Source organism: Epinephelus lanceolatus, chromosome 1, assembly GCF_041903045.1.
Source record: "Epinephelus lanceolatus isolate andai-2023 chromosome 1, ASM4190304v1, whole genome shotgun sequence".
In the NCBI taxonomy this organism is placed as follows: Eukaryota; Metazoa; Chordata; class Actinopteri; order Perciformes; family Serranidae; genus Epinephelus; species Epinephelus lanceolatus.
In genome coordinates, this window is record NC_135734.1 from 10165914 (window position 1) to 10189207 (window position 23294).

The window sequence follows — 23294 nt, forward strand, 5'->3', positions numbered from 1 at the left end:
TCTGGACTGACCAGGTGACCGACCTTGGTGTGGAGAGGACCCTCACTTGCCTCAAGACCCAAGACCAGGTACTGTTGGTACAATATGAAAGAAGATGTCACCTTGTGGTGGAGCACCTGCTCCAGCTATGCTGCTAAGGTTCGCCCTAAGAAAACCCCTCAATGGGGCCCCTAAACAAGACTAAGAAGCACAACCACTTCATACTTGTGGTACATGATTACCTTAGTAAATGGGTTGAAGCATAATGCAGTCCCCAACGAGCCGGCATCAACAGTGCCCAAAAAGATTGCATCTGAGTTGATGTATAAGTATGGAGCCCCCCAGTCCCTGTACAGCCACCAGGGTAACAACCTAAAATCAGCTGTGTTCCAGGGAATGTGTGAGGTGCTCACAATTGAAAAGACATGGACCACCCCATTTCACCCTCAGTCTGATGTTCAACTTGAGTGCTTTAATGCCACTCTACAGTAAATCTTGTGGACCACTGCTGAGCGGTGCCACTGGGACTGGGATTTTATGGTCCCATGTGTAGTCATGGCTTATCGCGCAACCAAACACAGCTCCATTGGCCTGGTGACCAACATGATGCTCTTTGGACGGGAAATAACTGAGCCTACAGGTCTAGATCTCGTGACATCTTGTGATACTTTTGCATAACAAAGCAATAACAAACAGACCGGATCAAATGAAAGGTAAAGAGACACTTACAGTAACAATCTGTGTCAAAAATAACCACTCTGAATGGACATACAGTGACAATGTTCAATTGCCCCATGTGCTTCTATTACAGTCTGTTGCTTGGCCGCCGGCTGCTGCTGGCTCCCCCAGTACTGGACCAATTTCAAATATTGTTGTTCACATCAGTCTCTTTGACCAATTTACACAAGTAAATAGGGTTCAGATTGAAAAATGCTTAAGTTATCCTTTAAGTTGTAATAGAAAACAGAGGTGAGCACACATAGCAGGTGCTGGGCAAGTGCCCTGTCCGCGACATGCCAAACAACATAGTGAAAACACTTGTTTTGGAAAGGAGCAGGCCCCTGCAGATATTTCAGCTCACATTAAAAACCTCCTGGACAATTAAGATTTTTTTTTTTTTGGTTAAGATTATTTTTTTGCTTTTTCACCTTTATTTGATAAGACAGTTAAGATGTGAAAGGGGGAGAGAGAGTGGGGATGATGTGAAGGAAGTGAACCTATGGCACGGACATAACCTTTGTACATGGGACACCTGCTCTACCCACTTTTGGGTGCTTCACACTGAAAGTATTCTATCCAGGAGAAGTTTCGGCTGGTTGCCATCTGCAATCCTCACCCCTGGGCGCCTCTAAATCTCCCTTAATCTTACACATTGTTCCTTTGATTGCTCTCAATCATCTACCTAGATTAAATGAAGATTGAATGGATGAATGAATGAATGAATTAATTAATTTTATAACCCACGGCTCAATTAGCTCAATTCACCAGCAGCAATGAATGGAGATAGTGAGCTAGATGACTGCTCCTATTGCAAAACTGGTGAACTGCTCATCCTCCTTCCCTAAACCAATTGTCCATCGTCATTGTGTCAGTTTGCAAGTGAGACAGTATTGTGTCACACGAGGAAGTCCTGACATCCTAATGTGGTTTAAAAGGACCTAATTCCTCATCTGCAGCGATACTGAAGTGGGGACCCTTGAATCCTTGACTAACATGAAAATAAAAAGGTAAGAAACTTCCTTTATCCTCTGAAAGTTTATTTGCATGTGTTGTTGTTTTAAACAGTTTTTTACAAGGATCTTCATTAGCTGTAACAAAGGCAGCAGCTGTTCATCTTGGGGTCCACATAAAGGTCACACATGTTTACTGGCTTCTCATTTGCCTTTTTTTCGTGTTTAACCAATGGGTGTTGATGAGCGACTGGATAAATCTGTCATGCTTGAGCTCTAACATTCCCACATCCTAACAATTGGCAACATATCAGCTGTGTGTCTGAGCTACACATGCACACTAATCATTTTCCTCGCCCTCTGTTAAATACAGATTGCAGCGAACTGTCTTTCTGTGTTTTTAACACAACCAACAGGCCATTTCTTGGAGACTGCCAAGTCATCTTGATTTGACAAACACAAGTCAGTGGGATGGATTTGGCTGTAGACACAATGTATTTACTCATTAAAGCAAAACATTTCAACATGGCGTGGCATGATTGACACTATAAGTGGGTCAATACGTTGCTGTTTGGTCAGGAAATGTCAGTGGATGCAACAAATCAGTGTTCTGCATATTTAGGGAAAGAAAGAGCAGTAAACAGTCAACAGTAATCTGCTGAGTTATGTGTGCGTGCAGCTTTGAGTCTGAAAATTGGTTATACTCTTCATTTTTTTTGGTTATGGATATAGTGGATATTTAGTTTTGAGTTTAAGTGACTTATATACTTCCTAATACAGATGTGAGGAACAAGGTAACCACAGTGGATATGCGTAGAGCATGACTCACTCTATTTCTCTTCTTTCTTCTCTTTTTTTTTTAATTTTTTGGCTGGTTGTGCTAAGACAAGAGTCTTCATAAAGGGTAATAAAATGAAATCAGGCAATTTCAGGACACTTTTTGCTAGAAAACCACCTAAAATTATGAAGACTATCTCAAGTGTTACAATACCTGCTATATTTCTATAAAGAAAATATGTTGCCAAGTAAAACACTTTGGAAAATTTGACCTTCGAACACATCAAGAACCCCTTCCTCATTCCAATGACATGTTGTCGTAAAATGATTTAGGGGTATATAGTGGCAAAAATGGAATATAATACAATAAGTATTTTTTATTAGTGTACAATAGTGAATAGTGAACCTAAGGATCATTGTGCTTTCGTTACCTTACAATGAGCCATTTATATCTACATACTGTAGGAAGCAGACCCTCATCTAAGGAGATCACTATGTTGCACTGCCATGTTTCTAGAGTAGCCCAGAACGACAAACCAAAAACTCCTGAATGTCTTGATCTCAGGTTATCAAAGAAAAAAGGTGAGCACACATTAGCAAGTGCTAAGCTAACAGCCTGTCTTGGACATGCCAGACAGCATTAGAGAAACATGAATTCGGCTCCTGGTTAAAACCTCCTGAACACTGAAGGAATTCTAAGTGGGAAAAGTTTCAGCTGGTTGCAGTCCGCAATCCTCACAGCTAGATGCCACCAAATCTCTTTTAATGTTACACTCTGCTTATTTAAATTGTTAAATACATCTATCAGTTCAATCACTAGTTCTTGAAATCAGTAATGTAGCCTTACTATTCATTAAAAAAGATTGTCCAGCTTTGCTGCTATACTTTCATGTCCCTGTTTCCTTGGTGCTATATTGTCTGCAATGGACATGTGTGTGTGTGCTTGTGTGTATGTAACAATAATGGCTAATTCTCGATCATTGTGGCTGACATGGACTAACTGCATCATATTTGATGCATTTATTTTTAGTGACAAAGATACTAAATATTTCTTATATATTACAGGGTGGCACACAATAGGACAACTTGCGATTTTATGAAACCTCATAGCTTAAAGACATGCTGGTTTCACTTTACAAAAATACCACACTTTAGCTTAATATTGTGCCCCATTTTCCCTGAATGCATTAAATACTCACTTAAAACCCTTAAAATAAAATAAAACCCATAAAAAGTAGAGTGAACAGTGAAAATATTTTGATTATAAGTCAAACAGCTAATAAAATGCGACATCCTACTATCATTTTTGTTGTTATACCCTTTGTGTTAGCTCCAGTAATCTACTCTTATTTCCAAAATGAGTAAATCAACCTGCCACATGACTGTCTTTGCAAGTTCTGGGACCATTGATTTGTTAAATGTTTCCTCTGCCCATCCCAGTTATCTGAAACCAATAATTGGTCATGTAAAGCACATTTGTAGTAACAGTGCAATAACATGTTTGGTGACTAGATGCTAATATTCAAAGAGCCCAAGAAGATGAACATAAATAAAAATAATACAAAGTGCATGTTTAACATTTTTAGTTTTTCTGGAATGCATGCTAGGTCAAGGTCCTGTCAATACGTACATGTATTCTCACCTATTTTGACTAATTCATTGTTGAAGACTACACTAAAAGTGTAGCTGTGGAAGCCTAACAGGTGCAAGAAAAGTTACAGGAGATTAGTAGCATAAAGACCAGAAGAGATAAATTTGCTTTCTTGCTGAGAGTTAGAAGAAAAGATTAATAACTCTCATACACACCTGTCCATTAATTGTCAGCAAATATTGAAATATTGAATGACTGTTACTTAAATGTCCAAACAACAACAATGCCATGTAATATTTGAAAATAGTTCCAAAATGAAAGCTGATGTCCACAACGTTAACTGTCAGCTGGATGTCCTTCCTGAGCCTCCTAGCAACATTGAAATACTTTGTTAACACAACTAAACAATAAACTAACAGTGACCCACACATGACTGTAACACCAGCCTTCTGGGTGAAAACTTAAGTACTTTCTCCATTCATCCACCATGACTTACTATCTATGTAGACTTTGTTGCTTGTTATATCGCGTCACCTGACTTTCTGGCAAAAAGACCAGAAGTAAAAGGTCAGTTACTCCATGTGTGAACAAAGACAGCTCAGATAAAGACCTTTGGGTCTTACAAACACCACAGGCTTGAAGTGGATGTCACAGTGTGGCTGTCTGATCACAACCATTTCACAACCAAACAAATAAGTAGTCAATAAAATGTTGTATTTCAAAAAGATGCATGCATTTGCTTTCTTCATAGCAATTATATGATCAATATTTCCTGGTTTGAAAGAGAATTTAAAGGGGCCATTATTGGGCTTGGAAACAGTGTTACCACCTGGCTGTCTGCCTCATAACTGTGTTGCAGTTTTTGGCCTTGACTAGGACCATTTTTCGCAAGCGACCCGATGTCACCATCTGACCAATGTTTGCTGGTGTAAGGCTACATTCAGCATACAGTTAGCTTAAAAATAACATGACTGGAAACAGGGAAAAGCAGCTAGCTTGGCTCTGTCCAAAGATGAATAAAAAAAAATCTTTAAATCTTGTTTGTTTAATCAATATGACCTTCAATTAATTGGTTTGACCCCAAGGTTTGTAGTCTTCTGGCGTGTTGTAGAGGAGGAGTTAGTCTCCAGAATATAATTTACACCAACTTCTCTATCAGCATATTAAACATGCTGCAGCTTGACCCTCTAATTACACATCTAATCCAGACTTGGTAAAACAACCAACTACTCAAAGGGAGGAGACCTATTAGTTTCTCCCAATGGGGGAGAAAAGGAGTTCACAGCTCAGGGAATATTTACAATGACACTGGTCTCCACTCATTCCTCATTCCAGGACCTGAAAGGCTGTTATGACCTCCCAGGTGCCTCTTTCCTCTTTTACCTACAACTTAGATCAGCCGTTAGGGCTTATGGGGTCCCATGGAATCAGCCATTAAAACAAAACCCATTTCATAACCTCATCACTGATAGAAGAACCACCAGAGGTTTTATCTCTGCTTTTCATACTTACCCAGTTGAGTCCTCTTATAAGGACTTCAATTTAGATAGACTTTGGACGAAAGATGTCCCAGAATTGAGGCCTAAATTTGACTGGAATTCGGTCTGGGCTAATCTTCTGATGGCCTCTCGTAATCCCAATCACCAACAAATCCACCTGAACTATGCTCATAGAACTTACCTTACTCCCAGAAGGCTGCAACTGATGTACCCTTTGTAGCCTGGTGGCTCTTGGTACATTCCTCCACATGTTCTGAGAATGCCCACTTGTTGCTCATTTATACAGGGGGTCTCCTCTGAGTTGTGAGATATATTCTTCTTGACTATGCCTGTATCTGTATCTGTAACTGCTTTACACCTGAATGATATAGCTCACCTGCTGGCTCCTTGGTACTAGAAAAGACCAATTTTTGCTGGCCTCATTGTAGCCAAGACACCAGTTGCTATGAGATGGAAACACCACCGGAGTGGGGGGTTTTGCCCTTGGTTTTATCCTGTTGTCATTTTTGCTTTATTGTTTTGAGTGTCTTTTTCTTGTGTCTCTTTACATTGCCTTTTTCAAATATTCTGAACAATGAACATTTGATTAGAAAAAGTGCGTTGGAGCAATTAATTGATAGTAAGTGCATTAAAATCAAACTGTGAATATTTCAGAAATATCTAGATAACCAATACTCATGGTACTTCAGTGCTGTGAATCTTTTGCATCAGTCTAGGAGTGTGTAGGATGTATGTAGGTAAAATGGCACAAGTCTGGAACAATACAAATACAAAAGAACCTCAGAATTTTAAGAAACAAGGTACAGATTTTTGTTAACAATTAAGATATCCTGGAATTTATCTGCTAGTGTTGCCATTGGGGATGTTGAAGCGATAGCTAAAGACCAGAGCTAGATTTGACATGCCGGCCTAATTAGTACGATTATCGCACAGCTGCACGGGCTGAGAGGATTTGAAGTGGTTTTATCAAAAGGATCATTTTCCCGGGGAATGCCTCATCCTGACAGTGTGTGCACTGTCAGATCCATTTCAGTTTGGGATGTGCAGGCGCTGTCCGTTCAAATATGCTGCAGACTTGAAAAGGTGAACTCAGAGTGGACAGGAGTGAAAGCACAGTGCTGAGTTTATGCTCAGTGTATTACTGCACATGAGTAAAGCTGTGAAGTGATTAGATGCATTCTGCTTTCCAAAGAGCACAGGTACTGCCTCAGACCTCACAACAGACCAGTTATTGGAAGTCTGGTGGCACATAATCACAGCAGCTTACCCCCAAATCATACTCTTAGCTGGCAGAGCATGGAGGGTAAACCAAATTTAGGCCTAATAATCTTACCGAACAGATTTGGCCACTGATGGTGGGCTAATTAACAGAATTAACTACTGATGTAATACCTCAGTTGAGCTGGGGGATTTGCCTTTCCTTCCTAATAAAATTGTGACCTAAAGCTGCTCTGATCAATATTTCTATATGAAACAATGGATCAAATCACTGTGTGTAGCAGACACATTGAAACTTTACGTTATACAATGCTTTGGTTAACATGTGGTTAGGTTTTGGCACAAAACCCACTTGGTTATTGTTAGGAAAAATATTGTTTTGGCTTAATATACCTAGCTTTGCGGGCACTACCTATTCTGGAAACACAGCGACATCTCTGTATAAAAACAACTGCTTTTTGTGCCACTATGCCGGCAGGAAATAAAGCAATGTTGCGGTAAAAAACAACTGCTTTTTAGGGCCCTGTCCCCACTGGAAAAACAGCAATCAGTCCTTTACAAACACCCAAGTTCGAGGGCTAAAATGCAGATTGAAACACAGCAATGTCATGCTTAAAAAACAGAAGGCGAAGTCACGAGTGCGCTTGCTCTGTGGGCCCAATGATGTGAAAGATCTGGATAATTTTACACCAGGAGGTGAAACTTTTTTGGCTTCATACACCACTGCACAAATTCATGGGAATGAATGGGGACCAAGCAGCAACCTCCCTGACAAATGAAACCTATGCGGACGTGTCACAAACTGCAGTTCGTCCAATGGCCACTTGACGTTGGCTCAAAAACAATGTGAATGCTCATAGAGACACGTGGTAAAATGTCCTTTACAGCAGAAATAAACATGTTTACACCCTGGTACAAAAAAGCAATCTGTGAGTCAGATCCACCCCTCGCACCTCCACAGCTCAAACCTCTCGTCCTAATTTGGTCACTTCTGGCTCCAAAAAACCAAGATGGCGACAGCCACAATGGCAAACTTAAGGCTTCAAAATGGCAGTACGCAAACCAGTGGGTGATGTCACAGAAGCTACGTCCATTATTTTTATAGTCTATGACGAGGCTCCACCTCCAGTGCTGTACGCACTTTATACGTCTATGGTGGGAATAGGCACCTGTTTGCTACAACAGTTTGCCTCATCAACTTTGAAGATGTTCACGGCTTGTCCCTGCTGCCCCCAAATGGCCAAAAAAAGTAAATGCACCTTTAAAGAGATATTAAATAAAATATCTCTTTTTCAACAGCAGTACTTTTTGTATTATTGAAATATTCAATCAGGGCCGGACAGGTCACTAAAATAATATAAAACCCATGGTGTTGATGTTTAGCACCCACCATTCATATTGCATAACCTCCCTGAAACATAAATACATCTTTAACCCTTGTTCAAAGAACAATAACATACTCTCAGTTAAAGAATCTGTGGCCTCACTCTCACTCAATCATCATATTGTACTCCACCACAATACCTTATACTTCTCAGTCTTAGTCAGAAAAATGCCACTGGACTTGGACATACACACCAGCATCTTATTCCGCCCAGTCTCATTAACTCCTCCCTCCTCTGTTTGCCCTTGGGTGGGCTGGGGTCCTTAGTGCTCCCCCGGACCTGCATGGCCTCTACAAGCGCCTCCAGAGCTCCCACCCTCTACCGGCTGTGACGTCACAGGTCCAGCTCCGAGACCAGCCGGCGTTCGCCCATTGCCAGGGTCAAGAGCGCAGAGAGGACCGAGAGAAGAGGACCCGGGACCTTCTGCACCACAGCGCCAAAAACATCTCCACCATCCATGTCACACCTACCTGCTGTCGGCCTGCTGTGAGCCAGACGCCCATGGAAGTTGTGAAGGTAAGCCCACCAACACACTGGTATACCTGTATGAACAGCTGGTGTGATGCTAAGAGTGACCATGTTCTGTAGGTGACATGGTGATGGAGACTCTTTTGTGGAGCCTTAATTCCCTCTGTTCCTAACTGGATTATACATTTTCCATTTTCCATTAAATCGCAAATTCAAAATGATTATGGACTTTGGCTTCAGAAATTCCTATGTCTGTGTCAGATCCTGAGACACAAATACAGTTCTCAGAGAGTGGACTGTGTTAAATCCACAGGGGGATTATCTCCTGACAGAATTCCTGTTTCCAGACATTTGGCATTCAACACATTTAATCCTATTTGCTCCACTACACTGACATATTTTCATTCATTTCATTCCTGTTATGACCAAATGGACCCTGAAAACGTGAGAATATAAAAATGAGCAACTGTTTTTTTTTAGGAAAAAGAATGCTGCACTTATCCTGGGTGTACAAACTCTAAAATGTCAGTATTAGAAAATAAAGATGTGTGTCTGATCAGGACAAGGTATAAGTTGTCACCCCTTCAGAAATTTCAGAGTATTTAGGTTAGTCCAAAGCGTGTGAGAGAAACTTCCAACACTTCATATATAGTTGTTGGTGATGGGTTTACAGATTTTCTGTAGTACTAAATTTTCTTCTGGTATGTCTGACAATTATCATAGATATGCATGTGATATCATGAAGTCCAATATGTTCTACAAGATAAGTGTGACGTTTCTGCAGTTTTGGTGACTGAGGCATTCTTTTAAGGTCATGACTTGTGTGAAGTATCACTGTCATCTTTAATGTATCAGTGTGTTTATTGATAGCAGAGTAACATAATACTTTAGCACTATACCACTTCCAGTTATGTCAGCATGAAAATCAATTCCTGCCAGTGCCACTACTTGGCATGTGTTAATATTTTTATGTGGATTTATGTTCACATGCTTAACAGAAAATTACTTTATAGCTGTTTTTTAAGTAAGTTATATTATTTCAGTGCTGAGGGAAAATTTTGCTGCGGTTTTTATGGGCATAAATTCCCTTTTGCAAGTAGTTCTAAATGATAAAGCAGGAAAACTGTTTGTGAAAACAATTTAGATGGACATTTTCTCATACTGTATTATTTTCATAGTGAGCCCAGACAAGACCCCAGTTTCCTGGGCAAATACTTCTTGACAGTTTGAACCTAACCTGTCTGTGGATTATCAAAGACCCCCCCAAAGCTGTGCAGGCGAGGCAAAATTAGCTTAGAAGTACCAGGCAGAGCTGCTGGACCATGAAAGTGAAAACATAAAGCTCAGATGAGGTTGTCCAAAAGGGGAGGGGGACCCTTAATTAGCCAGGTTACCTCTGACCCCGGCAAGAATGAAGTGAAAAACCAGTTTGAGACAAAGAGTTTTATCTCACACTCAACTTATAAGTCAGCAACAGATGCTCATTTGAATCTTGAGCTCATTTCAGAAAAAGGGAAAGATTAATCTAAATGAATCAAACATCAGCATCAGCTATACAAGTGCCTGCTATCCTTACCATTTCTGTGCCTCCTACTTCCTAGGGAGAACTGTCAATGTAGAAATCTGTTTAGCTTTGCTTTTACAGAATACAGTATTAATTCAAAGCAATATTTATGATCCAATTTTTTATAATAATACATAAAATGACAATGTCAAAGGTGCTGGTATTGATTAGCCTAGAGTGAATTATGACCTGAATCTGCAGCTCCCCTCGATGTTACAAAGATTTAGCCATGGATGTATAAAGAGAACTGGATATAGCATTGGAGGCAGGGGACCGTTCATTTCTATGAAAGTTGCTCAATTGTGAATGAAGCCAAAAAAGTTTAACTTTCTGGGTATAAATTACTCAGATCTTTTCCTGGATCTTTTTCCAAAGTGCAAAATTACCTGTATCTTTAACATTATTGGGCCAATAGAAACTTTGCTAGCCAAATAGCTAACCTCCTCCAGCCAAGCAAGCTACTTCCAGTTATGCCCTCCACTAACTTGAATTAGAATAAAATGGTTTAAATGTGTGGCTCTTACAGACTTTAGAAATGTTATTTGACCAAATGGATCAAATCCTGATAGTAGAAATTAATAATTTTGCGGGGGTTGTTACAAAAAGAATTTATCCACTGATTTACATACGTATCTTTCCCAATTCCAGTTTATGAGGAAAAAGTAGGTTTAGGCCCAATAGACGTGTTTCTGTGCAATGTCATCACTAGGGTGACCAGACGTCCTGCATTGTGTGGGACTGCACAGCATTTCTGTCTCTTTTCACGCATCAAGCAAATTGAGACCATGTCCCGCATGTGCGTTTAAGCGCTAGGGCCCGTCAGTTTGTTTTCAGTCTCCAGTTGTTTTAATTATGATAGATTAATTTATTAAAATGCTCTACAGGTGATCTGTAGTTTATGTTCATGGTTTATCCTCCATTTGATATGAATTCTTCTGTAAATCAGCATCATATCAGTTTGACCTGTCCCCTCAACTACACAGGCTAAATAAACAGTGTTTGACTATAAGGTTAATACTTTCAGAGGAAAAAAAAATACAAGACAACAGCTTTCATTAAGGCTCAGTCAGATACAGTCAGGGCTTCACATCTGATGTGATTTTAGGAATCCTCACATCCCACTGACCACAAGTCTCTGTGTTGCTAAATACTTCAGTAGTTAAAACAGTCCAGTGTTAATATACAGTAGACTCTTATGATGAATGTATTTAGTCTCTGATGACTAAACTTCGCGCTGGGGGCGGGTGTCCCACAATGTCCCTCACAGACCTACTCCTTGTCCCACATTTGGTTTATTGGGACCTGGTCACCCTAGTCATCACAGAGATGTGTGTGCAACTAGAGGGCAGAAAGCAGCACTCTTCACAGCACAACAGAGCCAATTTCCAAAGCAAAGGTGACAAGCAGTTTTAATAAGTTTACACAGAGTTATAAACACTGGGCTTCTCTGTGAGATAGGTGTATGTATCGGGCCATATACAGTTCAGGCCAAAAGTTTGGACACACCTTCTCATTCAATGCGTTTTCTTTATTTTCATGACTATTTACATTGTAGATTCTCACTGAAGGCATCAAAACTATGAATGAACACATATGGAGTTATGTACTTAACAAAAAAAGGTGAAATAACTGAAAACATGTTTTATATTCTAGTTTCTTCAAAATAGCCACCCTTTGCTCTGATTACTGCTTTGCACACACACTCTTGGCACTCCATCACTCTCCTTCTTGGTCAAATAGCCCTTACACAGCCTGGAGGTGTGTTTGGCGTCATTGTCCTGTTGAAAAATAAATGATCGTCCAACTAAACGCAAACCGGATGGGATGGCATGTCGCTGCAGGATGCTGTGGTAGCCATGCTGGTTCAGTGTGCCTTCAATTTTGAATAAATCCCCAACAGTGTCACCAGCAAAACACCCCCACACCATCACACCTCCTCCTCCATGCTTCACAGTGGGAACCAGGCATGTGGAATCCATCCGTTCACCTTTTCTGCGTCTCACAAAGACACGGCGGTTGGAACCAAAGATCTCAAATTTGGACTCATCAGACCAAAGCACAGATTTCCACTGGTCTAATGTCCATTCCTTGTGTTTATTGGCCCAAACAAATCTCTTCTGCTTGTTGCCTCTCCTTAGCAGTGGTTTCCTAGCAGCTATTTGACCATGAAGGCCTGATTGGCGCAGTCTCCTCTTAACAGTTGTTCTAGAGATGGGTCTGCTGCTAGAACTCTGTGTGGCATTCATCTGGTCTCTGATCTGAGCTGCTGTTAACTTGCGATTTCTGAGGCTGGTGACTCAGATGAACTTATCCTCAGAAGCAGAGGTGACTCTTGGTCTTCCTTTCCTGGGTCGGTCCTCATGTGTGCCAGTTTGGTTGTAGCGCTTGATGGTTTTTGCGACTCCACTTGGGGACACATTTAAAGTTTTTGCAATTTTCCGGACTGACTGACCTTCATTTCTTAAAGTAATGATGGCCACTCATTTTTCTTTAGTTAGCTGATTGGTTCTTGCCATAATATGAATTTTAACAGTTGTCCAATAGGGCTGTCGGCTGTGTATTAACCTGACTTCTGCACAACACAACTGATGGTCCCAACTCCATTGATAAAGCAAGAAATTCCACTAATTAACCCTGATAAGGCACACCTGTGAAGTGGAAACCATTTCAGGTGACTACCTCTTGAAGCTCATGGAGAGAATGCCAAGAGTGTGCAAAGCAGTAATCAGAGCAAAGGGTGGCTATTTTGAAGAAACTAGAATATAAAACATGTTTTCAGTTATTTCACCTTTTTTTGTTAAGTACATAACTCCACATGTGTTCATTCATAGTTTTGATGCCTTCAGTTAGAATCTACAATGTAAATAGTCATGAAAATAAAGAAAACGCATTGAATGAGAAGGTGTGTCCAAACTTTTGGCCTGTACTGTAATTGCTGGCTATTAGGACATATCTTAATTCCATTAGTTTTCTGGAATAGCACAAGGACCTGGTAATCATGTGCTTTTGTCCCTAGCTGTGGTACTGTGTTATCTGGCTTATTGTGGTGCACATGGAGATGCAATGGGGTTTTTGGGGGCTTTTTACCTTTAATGACCAGACAGTTTTAAGCATGAAACGGGGAGAGAGAGGGGAAGACATGCAGCAAAGTGCCAAGGGCTGGAATCAAACCTGCGGCCACTGTGGCAAGGACATTGCTTTGTACATAGGGCACCCGCTCTACCAACTGAGTAGTAGTGTATTGATGTAATTGGAGCAATCAGATCCAAGCTACCAAGGATTCCAGTGCCAGCCATGTCCACACCATCATACCTTGCTAGCTAGCTGTCACACGTGTTTCATACATAGATGCATAATAATATAATAATGTTTTGCACAGTATGTTTACAGTGCCTATCAAAATCCTTTCAAATGTGGCAGGTTGTAAACATTTCTAGTTTGACTGAGTTAGCTTAGTGATACTAACGTTACAACCATGCTCCTGATATTGTCAAATGAGGAGAAGACAGACAGGCTAAACAACCAACAAAACCAGGTAATGTTTAAAATTTCATAGAATATATCAGCAAGCCGTAAAGGTTTTTGTGATTCGGCTTGCTCCTTTTAGCTAAACATTTATTTGAATAACCTACCAAATTTCATTCAGAGACCTGATAACTATGGGCTACTAATAGTCGATTATTGCTAGCTAACAATTTCTATAGTGATGTATTAATATGTAAAAGACAGATAACAGATTCAACTCTGAAACGGCATTTCATTATTGAGTCAACATGAATTTCTCATAGCGTCAAACAGCAGACAGACACAGTTAGCAACTGGCTGGTGAACATACTGGAGCATTTGGCAGCTATCGAGACAGATGGGCTATTTCCCTTGGGAATGGATGGAGACCAAAAACAGAGCTAATAGAGAATGAATATTGGACTTAGATTCATCATGTAGACACAAACACATCTCTTAATGAATGATCATGTTGCGTCATAACTGCTTGATGTGGAAATGAGCAACTGTTCAACTGTCAAATTCACCATGTCAACTTAAAAGTTAATGTGGTGATATATGTCAGTGTATTAAATATTTTTTTTGCTGCCCAAAAGAAGCCAAACCAGTCTCTTATTGCAGGTTTAAGTTTTAACTTATTTATCTTTTTATTTACAATTGAATAGCTAGTGGTGCCAAATTGCACAGTTGCACCGGAAGTGATGTGAAAAAGGGTATTATTATATTTCTGATGGTGGATTTTAGAGCCTTCGAGGATGTGCAAACTTTTAAATGCTAATCCTATTTATAACAAGCAGAAAACTCCACACATTCTTAACACCATTTGTATAGTGAAATTCAAATAGTTAACCACAGTGAAACAGGGTCTCAAAGTTGTTAAAGTCATTAAAATATAAAGAGACTGTATGATTCAGAAAACAAAGTAGGCTTTCTATATACGGTAGCTAATCTAAATGAGGACTACCCTCTTACATTTAAACGTTGGTCGAGGTTAAGTAAGAGCTCGCTTTATACAATGGGACCTTCTTTGTGCTTCCACAGTGCACCACAGATGGGAAACTTTCCTTGTTTGTGTGCAGTAACTGTTCTCCTTGGAGATGACTTTTGCTTACATCCATGCCTTGTTGATTTTATCAGGGCTGTTATGACTGTGGAAGAGCTTCAGCAGTGTTAGTGTCTTTAGCACTGGATGGAAAATGATCTTCATTTAGACCTAAACAGGCTGTGAATGTATGTACATACAGAATAAAAATGTTGAATTAAACCTGTTGTGCAGTATATGAACCATAATTTTAATGATGTTCTTCACTGTCTTTACCGGCACTTATGCAACAGTGGCAACATCTACAGTGGTTACAGGGGACCTACTGTGCTTTTTCTTATTTTTTGTTATATACATATAATGTTAGTCACATGTTCATATAAAATGTGACTAAAGTTTCAAATAAAAAGGTAAACCTATTTAAAAGTAATCCTCGTAAGCACAAACCTCAGGCTTCAGACCGTTCTGAACTCATTTTCGATGCTTTGACTTTGAGAAGATACTTTGATGTCAGCATGTAATGGATTTCTTTATATGCTCATCTGCTCCTGGCACGCTACTGCTAGTGTTTACATTACATAGCCTACACTGCCAGATGTAGCTACATGCTAACTTCAGAAAAACCAGCCCATTCTCACCCCTGGGCGTGTGATATTGACACCAAAGGCACTCTTTATGGGGCACACCTGGCTTTCAACTAAGTCCAGTGTAAACCCATCCGAAGCAATACTTGACACTGGCAGCAACTGATGTAGTGTAAAGAGGTTGAAAGTCCACATATGGCAGGAGAGAGGGGAGGTGGATGGGTCAGACAAATCTGGAATGCAGAAGTCAGTGTTGTTTTGATGTTGCGCAATTTACGTACTGTCATTGCACACTGAAATCACTCACATCATGTATTTGGGTCACATTACATAACAAACATACCAGTTTTAACCCAAAACATGATGTTTTTTTTTTTTTTTTTTTTTTCTTAAACCTAACCAGCAGGTTTTGTTGCCTATTGACAATTTGTTGATATCTGACGACCTGGGAAGAGACTTGGGAAACATAGACTTAGAGACTTAGACTTCCTTTATTGTCATTGCACAAAAAAAACACAGCAGTGAGATTTTGGCAATGAAATGTCGTTGCTTGGCTTCCGGATTACAACAGAGATGGAATTATGGGGCAGTTTAAAAATTAAAAATATAGTCTATGTAACTAAAAAACAAGAACAAAAATAATAATAATGAGTGCAATAGAGAATAAATAGATAAACAGAATGTAAACAACAGAATAAATAAATAGTGCAAAACAGAATAACCAGTATATAAACAGTGTAAACAGTGTAGTGCAAAACAGAATAACCAGTATATACACAGTGTAAACAGTGTAGTGCAAAAACAGAAACCAGTATAGTTAGATCACCAAAACCATACCTCCATAATAATATTGCACAGAAATATTGTCTATATGAAAAAGTGCACTGAGAAAAAGTTGTCCATCAGAAAGATATTCCGATATTGTCCGTGGGGTGGGTGAGTGGGTGTGGGTGTGTGGGCGGGGGGGGGGGGGGGGGTTATTTGGCATTTAGCAGTCTGATGGCCAGGGGGAAGTAACTGTTTCTGAGTCTGGCTGTTCTGCAGCGGATGCTGCGGAACCTTCTGCCAGACGCCAGGCGGGAGAACAGTCCATGCTGGGGGTGGGTGGGGTCAGAGAGGATCCGGTGGGCTCTGGATAGGCAGCGGCTATCTGCTATGTCCTGGATGGTGGGGAGCGGGGTCCCGATGATCTTCTCCGCTGTCCTCACCACTCTCTGCAGAATTCCAGTTCCAATTCCAATTAATTGAAACCCCAAATACAATTCTGAACCTGGAAATGAGCATAATATGGGACCTTAAGCTGAAAGATACCTTTGACCTTTACAGTTATATAACGGATGGCAGATGTTGAATGGCTGAATCTGTAATCTCTAATAGTAATAAGTAAGCTAGCGTCTTGTTTCTGAATTTGTGGTCTTTGGAACTGTGTATGTAGTATTAGTCTACAGACTCTTAAACTCAGGGCAAAGAATTCATCGATCCCTCAAATCTTCTTCCTGAATTGTGGCTTTGAATTTATTCGAGGAATGGGATCAAAGATGGTCATATTACTTGATGGCCCGAGAAAAACCCTGACTTTTAAAAATCACCAGATTCGACTCCACGTGCAGAAGTTCGTGGTTTACATTGACCTTTTCCTCAAACTCCAGGCGCATTGAGCTGAATAATACAACATCTTTGTGCTCTTTGATTTTCGGGTTAGACTCTGAGGTCTTAAACTCAGCTAAGAGAGCCTTTTGTTTATTAACTCATCAGAGCATACCTAGAGTTCTATTCTCAATTTCTAGTGGCCAGTAGATAAGGTTCTGAATAGGAAGTCTGCACAGGTTTCAAAATCCACCACAATAATTTTCCAGCAGTTTGTTTTTGTAATGTAAAATTTGTGCATTTTATTTTTTTAGGACTGCACTTGATCCATAGAATATGTAAGTGCTGAACTGTGTGATCTTTGCCCTTGCGGCTCGTTGGGAACACACAGTATCTTGTTTTACTGTTTCACTCTGTTGTCGTAAGCTGAGCAGATTGCATAGCCCCTCACCAGGCATCATAACGAGGCTTTGTGTGTTTATGTTGCTGCTAAATTAAGCTCCATTGTTTGTCACTTAAGCAAGTGCATGTTCCTAATCCTACACAGACGGGACAATGTACCTCATTCTTGGAAGAGGATGTTAAATTCTTACTAATGTTACCCTGTAGCCACAGGGTAGGGAGCAGAGAAGACATCTCTTTGTCCCAGGCTCCTCCCCCTGATGGAGTGGCTTGCCCCTGCTGTAGCTGCTATTTGCTTTAGAGGGTTGTTACTAGGGACATGAAGCAAGAAAGCAAAATCTACTTCCTCCAGGCAATGGCGGAACTCATGTAGTCGTTTAACTGAAAATCCCTCCCATCAAAGCCTCAGTGTCACGTGTTGACAACCGGCTCATGGATCAGTCTCCTAATTCCTCCTCCCTTCACTCTCCCCTGCCTCACCCCTTTTGGAATGCACTGATAAATGGAAGTGCTGGTAAACGCTGGCATTAAATTCAACCCCTGGTCTCTCCTTCGTCGTCTGCCTCCAACCCATCCAAACCCAAAGACAGTGCTTTCTCCTGCCTGGGCTGGCAAGACTGATGAGTCCAGCAAGGTTTCCAAAAGTTTGTCTCATAAGTCTCTCGACCTCCTCTCTTAAGGATATCTTTATGTTAGTATATTGACAACAAAAGATCTGATAGAGCACAAAACAAGTTTGAGCACTACCTTTGACAGCACATAGGCACAGATGATTTCAAAGAGAAAATGTGTAACTACATCGAACCAGCAACAGGGAGTCTCACACTCATAGTGATCAGAGCTGCTTGCATTCACTTTTCGGAAGTGTGAATCCCCTGAGCGCAAACTCAAACTTGAGAGCACAGCGACACCTGTTCAATATGATCCAGAAATGTAGCATCATCCTGTTAGACCCTTCCCTCTTCTATCAAACTAAAAGCTGTAACAGTGTTTTTTCAAACCATCAAATGGAGACAAAGAGCAGAATTTAGCATTTATTATCTTAAAAATCAAAACATGTCAACCAGGGTCTGAAATTACCACCTGCCAAATGTGGGTAAATTGGCCAAGTACTGTGGCTCTCTTGAACAAGCTGGACAAAAAGAAACACGGCAATGCTGGTTCCGACTATATGGGTGTCACAGTGATTAATAGTTTCTAGGCATCCAGCAAAATAGTTTCAAGAAGGACGGCAAGGACTACAGGATGTGAAAGAAGGATATAGTCACGACGTTAACATTTATAAACATGGCAAAATTATGTGAATTGATGCTTTCGGTCTAAACTAAAAAGGCAGATGTAACGTTACAGACTAAGGATGATAATCAGTCAACATTGCACCTGCACTGTTATGTGTCCCCTTTTCCCCTTCTGGGGATCAGTAAAGCACTCGTATTTATTACTCAATACAGACCATGGTGCTGACCTACGGCTTGTTTCGCTTAACTGTAGAAAGTTACGTTACTCTGGTGCAGCACTTACAGAGATAATATATACAAAGGATTGTTAGACTTGATCTTTTCTGGCTAATGATAAAATATGTCATCCTAAATATATGTCAGCGATCAATCTATCTGTCCTTTTCACAAATTTCTTCAACGTTGCCATAGAAGTAAAGGGGAAGCAAACTGGACATATTTACATTGTAAAGTGATGTAAGTATGTCACATAATGTGATGTTAACTACATAAAAGATGCAGGTACTTAAAGTTAAAAGAAGTAAACAGCAGTCTGCTGGATGAAAGTTCTGTGTTTGTTTGAGTCATCTGCCACCTCAAACCGACCTCCTCCCTATGCAGACTTTCTCGCTCGCTCTCACTCTATACTCCTTATGGAGTAAAATTAACGCCAGCACATTGCATGACGTTGTTGAACAAGGGAATTTGTGTCCACCACAGCAAAGAATCCCAGTTGTCTTTTCATTATCATTGTTTCTGTGATGCTGGCACTAATTTTTACACATAGTGTGCCACCACCACATAATGTGGTGTGTGGTGTATAGTCATTTTACACATTTCTGTGGGGTTGTCTAAATACCAAAAGTAAAAGTACTTAGAACTTATAACTTTAATTGTCTAAATCAGTAGTTCCCAACTGATCCAGCCCTGGGGTCCAGATTGCTCCTTATTAATTAATTCAAGGTCCACAAAGTTTAATACATTAAGCGACATACATGGGTTTCGTGAAATCATCAAGGTAGTTTACTGTCCCTGTCAAATAGCTGTCCATTGCTCAATCAATCTACAGCAGGACATGGAAAGCTCTGTGTCAGAAATTCATTGTATTCGTATTTAAAAATAAACTGTGTTTTTTACAAATTTGACACATTTGCGAGTCACTTGTGGTCCATTCAGAATGGACCCTCAATCCAATTTTGGACTGCAAACCACCAGTTGGGAACCACTGGTCTAAATGATCTAAATGTTATTGCATCATTTAGCGCATAGGCTAGAGTTAAAAGTGGAAGGTAAAATTCCTGAGTGGGAGACAAAAAAAAAAAAAAGCCTGTGCCAGTTACAGGTAGTGACAAAAGGTAAATGTCAGACACTGGCATCAACACTTAATGTCTAAAATCATTGTGAAAGTAAAATTAATAGAAAAAATGTCATGTCAATGTCATCATATCATATCATATCATATCATAGCTACATGTTAACTTCCATTTATAGTGGGAATTTCTGAACTTGGTGTAGGGATTTCTTCTTTTTATGTTTTCATCAATGATTTTAACAGAGAAAATGATCAGAACCATTAAAAGAAGAACATGAATGAGTCTCATTGTCACTTCTGAGCTGTATGCTGCTCTCAGAAATCTTATGAGGCTGTTATGGAATGGTTGGAAAAATTTGATCTGACGCAACTCTATGAGTTTAAAAAAACGAATGGTTCAAAAAAGTGTATGGGTGGAAGCTGAATTCATAATTACAGCATTCTCAGAACTGGTGTTACACAAATCTGATATAACACTATTAATAATCTAGGTGGCTGTGAGGAGATCATTTACATCCCCAGACTACAGTGCAGATCCACACGGCCACAATAATTGAAATTGGAGGCCAAACCATAAGATATATAGGCATAAACTATGTTAATCATTAAAAAAAATCGAATAAAAACAATGCAAATAATTAGTCATATGGTCACCAATTGCTTTTTACAGAAGAGCAATGTATTCATCAGCTGACTTTTTCCTGTGCAGACTTTAACTTAATGACACTGACGTCCAGATTTGGATGTGTCCTGTAGCAGCCTGCTGGTCAAAAACAGTTGGCAAGTGACCTTTTGCAATCTCAAGCGCTCAGAATTTCTCGTGCCAAGCTGTATTTGTAAACATCGCCAGGTCATGTGAATACTGTGCACACTGTACAGAACTGCTGTCTATCATCTGCATAGACCTTTACTGTGTAGTTTTTGCTGGTATTTTAATATTTATTTTTATGGTTGTGGTGACTGATGTTGCTCTTTCTGATCATTCATGGGTTTTCTTTGAGATGACTATCATACACAAATAATGTTCACAGTTAATCAGAAAACTGACATCTAATGAATTACTCGTTTAGGCTTGGGTCTCAGTCAATGATTCTGCTGATAATTTCAGTTTTTAAATGACCAATGTTATTGGTACCACTGCTCCCGTTAAAGTAAATGTAGGTTTCTAGGTTCTAGGTTCATTATGACACCTATTAAGAGAGACTTTGTAATTATCATGTTGAACTAAGAAATATGAGGTAGTCCTTCTCTTTCATTATTTCCAAAAACAATAATAATTCATGTGCCTTATTTGCTACTGCTGACAGTAGCCTGTAAACCTTTACCCACTAGGTCATGGAATGAATTTGCCCCCGTCATTACTGACGAAATTTAAAAAAAGTGTACAAGCCAAGACAAGTCAGTTCCCTCATCCACTGCTCTAAACAGTTGTTTTAGTGTTTTCCAATCAGGAGTTTGACAAAATCACAGCACAGTACCAGACTGCTCTTGTGAAGGTCTTAAATGACATCCACTGAAACACAGACAGTGGACAAGTTTCAATTTTAGCAGTATCAGATCTCAGTGCCGCGGTTGGCCACAGTGCTAAACTGGTTTGAATCCTATTTAAAGGACAGGGACCACTTTGTGTTGATCTGTAATAACATTGTGGAGTTTCCCAGTGCTTTTTTCTCGGGTCATTTCTGTTCAGCATCTACCAACCCGTACTCATTTCCAAGTTTTTAAAATACTGACACTTTGTCACACCCCCTCGGCGTCTCATACCAAAGCAAAGGGCACCCTTTAGCAGTGTATGTGACGTACAGTGGTCTCCTGAGTAAAACACATTGTAACACGTGGTTATCGCTGTGAGAGAGTCACAGTTAGGTTAAGGTAACAAAAACTCTTGATTGAGTTTAGAAAAAAGATCAGGTTTTAGGTTAAAATAGGTATGTTTGTCACAAGGTCCCAGTTAGACGTAACATAACATGATGTACCTACACCTGTAACATCAAAACAACTCTGACTTTGGTTTTCCACGAGACACGTACAGTGGTCTCCTTGGTGACAGTCCTGTGTTTGTTTGATCCATCCACCGTCCCTCCCTCCCTCCCTATGTTTACCTTCTCACTCTTTATACTATGTCATTTGCTCTCAGTTTCAAATACTGCAGTGGATGGGTTTACTCTGGAGTTAGTCAAAATCCCAGTGCATATCAGGAAGATGCAAAAGGGTCCCTTCGACGTCTGTATCACAGGCTGAGGGTGTGACAAAGTGGCAATATTTCACGTCATGGAAATGAAAACAGGCTTCATCTATATGCTGCCACTAGTGCAAATGACCCTAAAAAGTCTCTTACCATTATGCAGACAACACACACATTTATATAACAATATCACCAGGTGACTATGGTCCCATACAAACACAGAGAAAGTACATTCAACAAATCAGTGCCACAATTTGCTTCAGTGAAATAAATATAAATGCCAAATAATTCAGTAAGTCAATAAGTTCAATAAGTCAGTCTTCAACACAAAATGCCAATGACTCACACCTAGATTTTAACATTCACATTAAGACAAAATCAGACTTCCATCACCTTAAGAATATATCAACGATGAAAGGATGTATGCTTCAGTAGGGTTTAGAGAAATGCATCTGTATCTTTAGTGGCCTCAACCAGTGGGATATGGTCCATTAAGGGCGCAGGGAATGAAATACATATTTAAAGAAAATTTGTTTCTGTTATTGTTGTGTTGTGTTTGTTTTGTAACAATGTCAGTTATAACATCCACAGAAATCATACATTGTTACAGAAATGTGTAATGACTAATGAAAAAGCGTTGCCTACAGTGTCTTTGTCCTGAAGGACGTACTTTTCTCCACCCGATGGACATATGTGTTTTATCTTTGGATTTTCCTGGTGGATCCTGATTGGTCGACACAGCACAGTGAAAATAAATATGGATAAATAAATATGTGGAATATTTTATGCCCAGAAAATGTTGCCAGATTAGATGATTTTCCACCCAGTTGGGCAACTGTAGGATTGATTATGTTGGAAAGAATTAACAAAACAAAAACTGTCTCATTCACTCACTCTGCCCCCTGGTACACCCCCGCACTCCGCCAAATGAAATCCCGGAAACGACAACTGGAAAGACTCTGCAAGAAAACTGGATTATCTGTTCACCTTCTCGCTTACACAGACCACCTACAAGAATACAAAGATGCACTCAATGCAGCCCGGACCACCCACTACTCCCACCTCATCCACTCTGGCTCCAACAACCCCAAGGCTCTGTTTTCCACCATAAACTCACTCCTTAACCCCTGGACAACACTCCCTCATCATTCACAACTGAAAAATGCCAATCATTCCTCTCATACTTCCAAACAAAAATAGACACCATTTACAGTAACCTCAACACCCCTATCTAAAATGCTGGAATGTGCTGTAGTCTCCCAACTCAGGACCCACCTCACCTCCAATAATCTCTTTGAATGCTTCCAATC

General features: G+C 40.0%; 1 protein-coding gene across 2 annotated transcripts in view; it reads left to right on the top strand.

The window, feature by feature from the left end:
* Window positions 1–1584: 1584 nt before the first annotated feature.
* mitfa (melanocyte inducing transcription factor a) overlaps window positions 1585–23294 on the top strand; it is a 39797-nt gene continuing 18087 nt past the window's right edge. For both annotated transcript variants that reach the window (XM_033625815.2, XM_033625816.2), the window contains exons 1-2: window positions 1585–1706; window positions 8386–8635. In XM_033625815.2, the coding sequence (XP_033481706.1) occupies window positions 1693–1706; window positions 8386–8635 (264 nt within the window). In that variant the 5' untranslated portion in view covers window positions 1585–1692. The remainder of the gene's footprint in view (window positions 1707–8385; window positions 8636–23294) is intronic.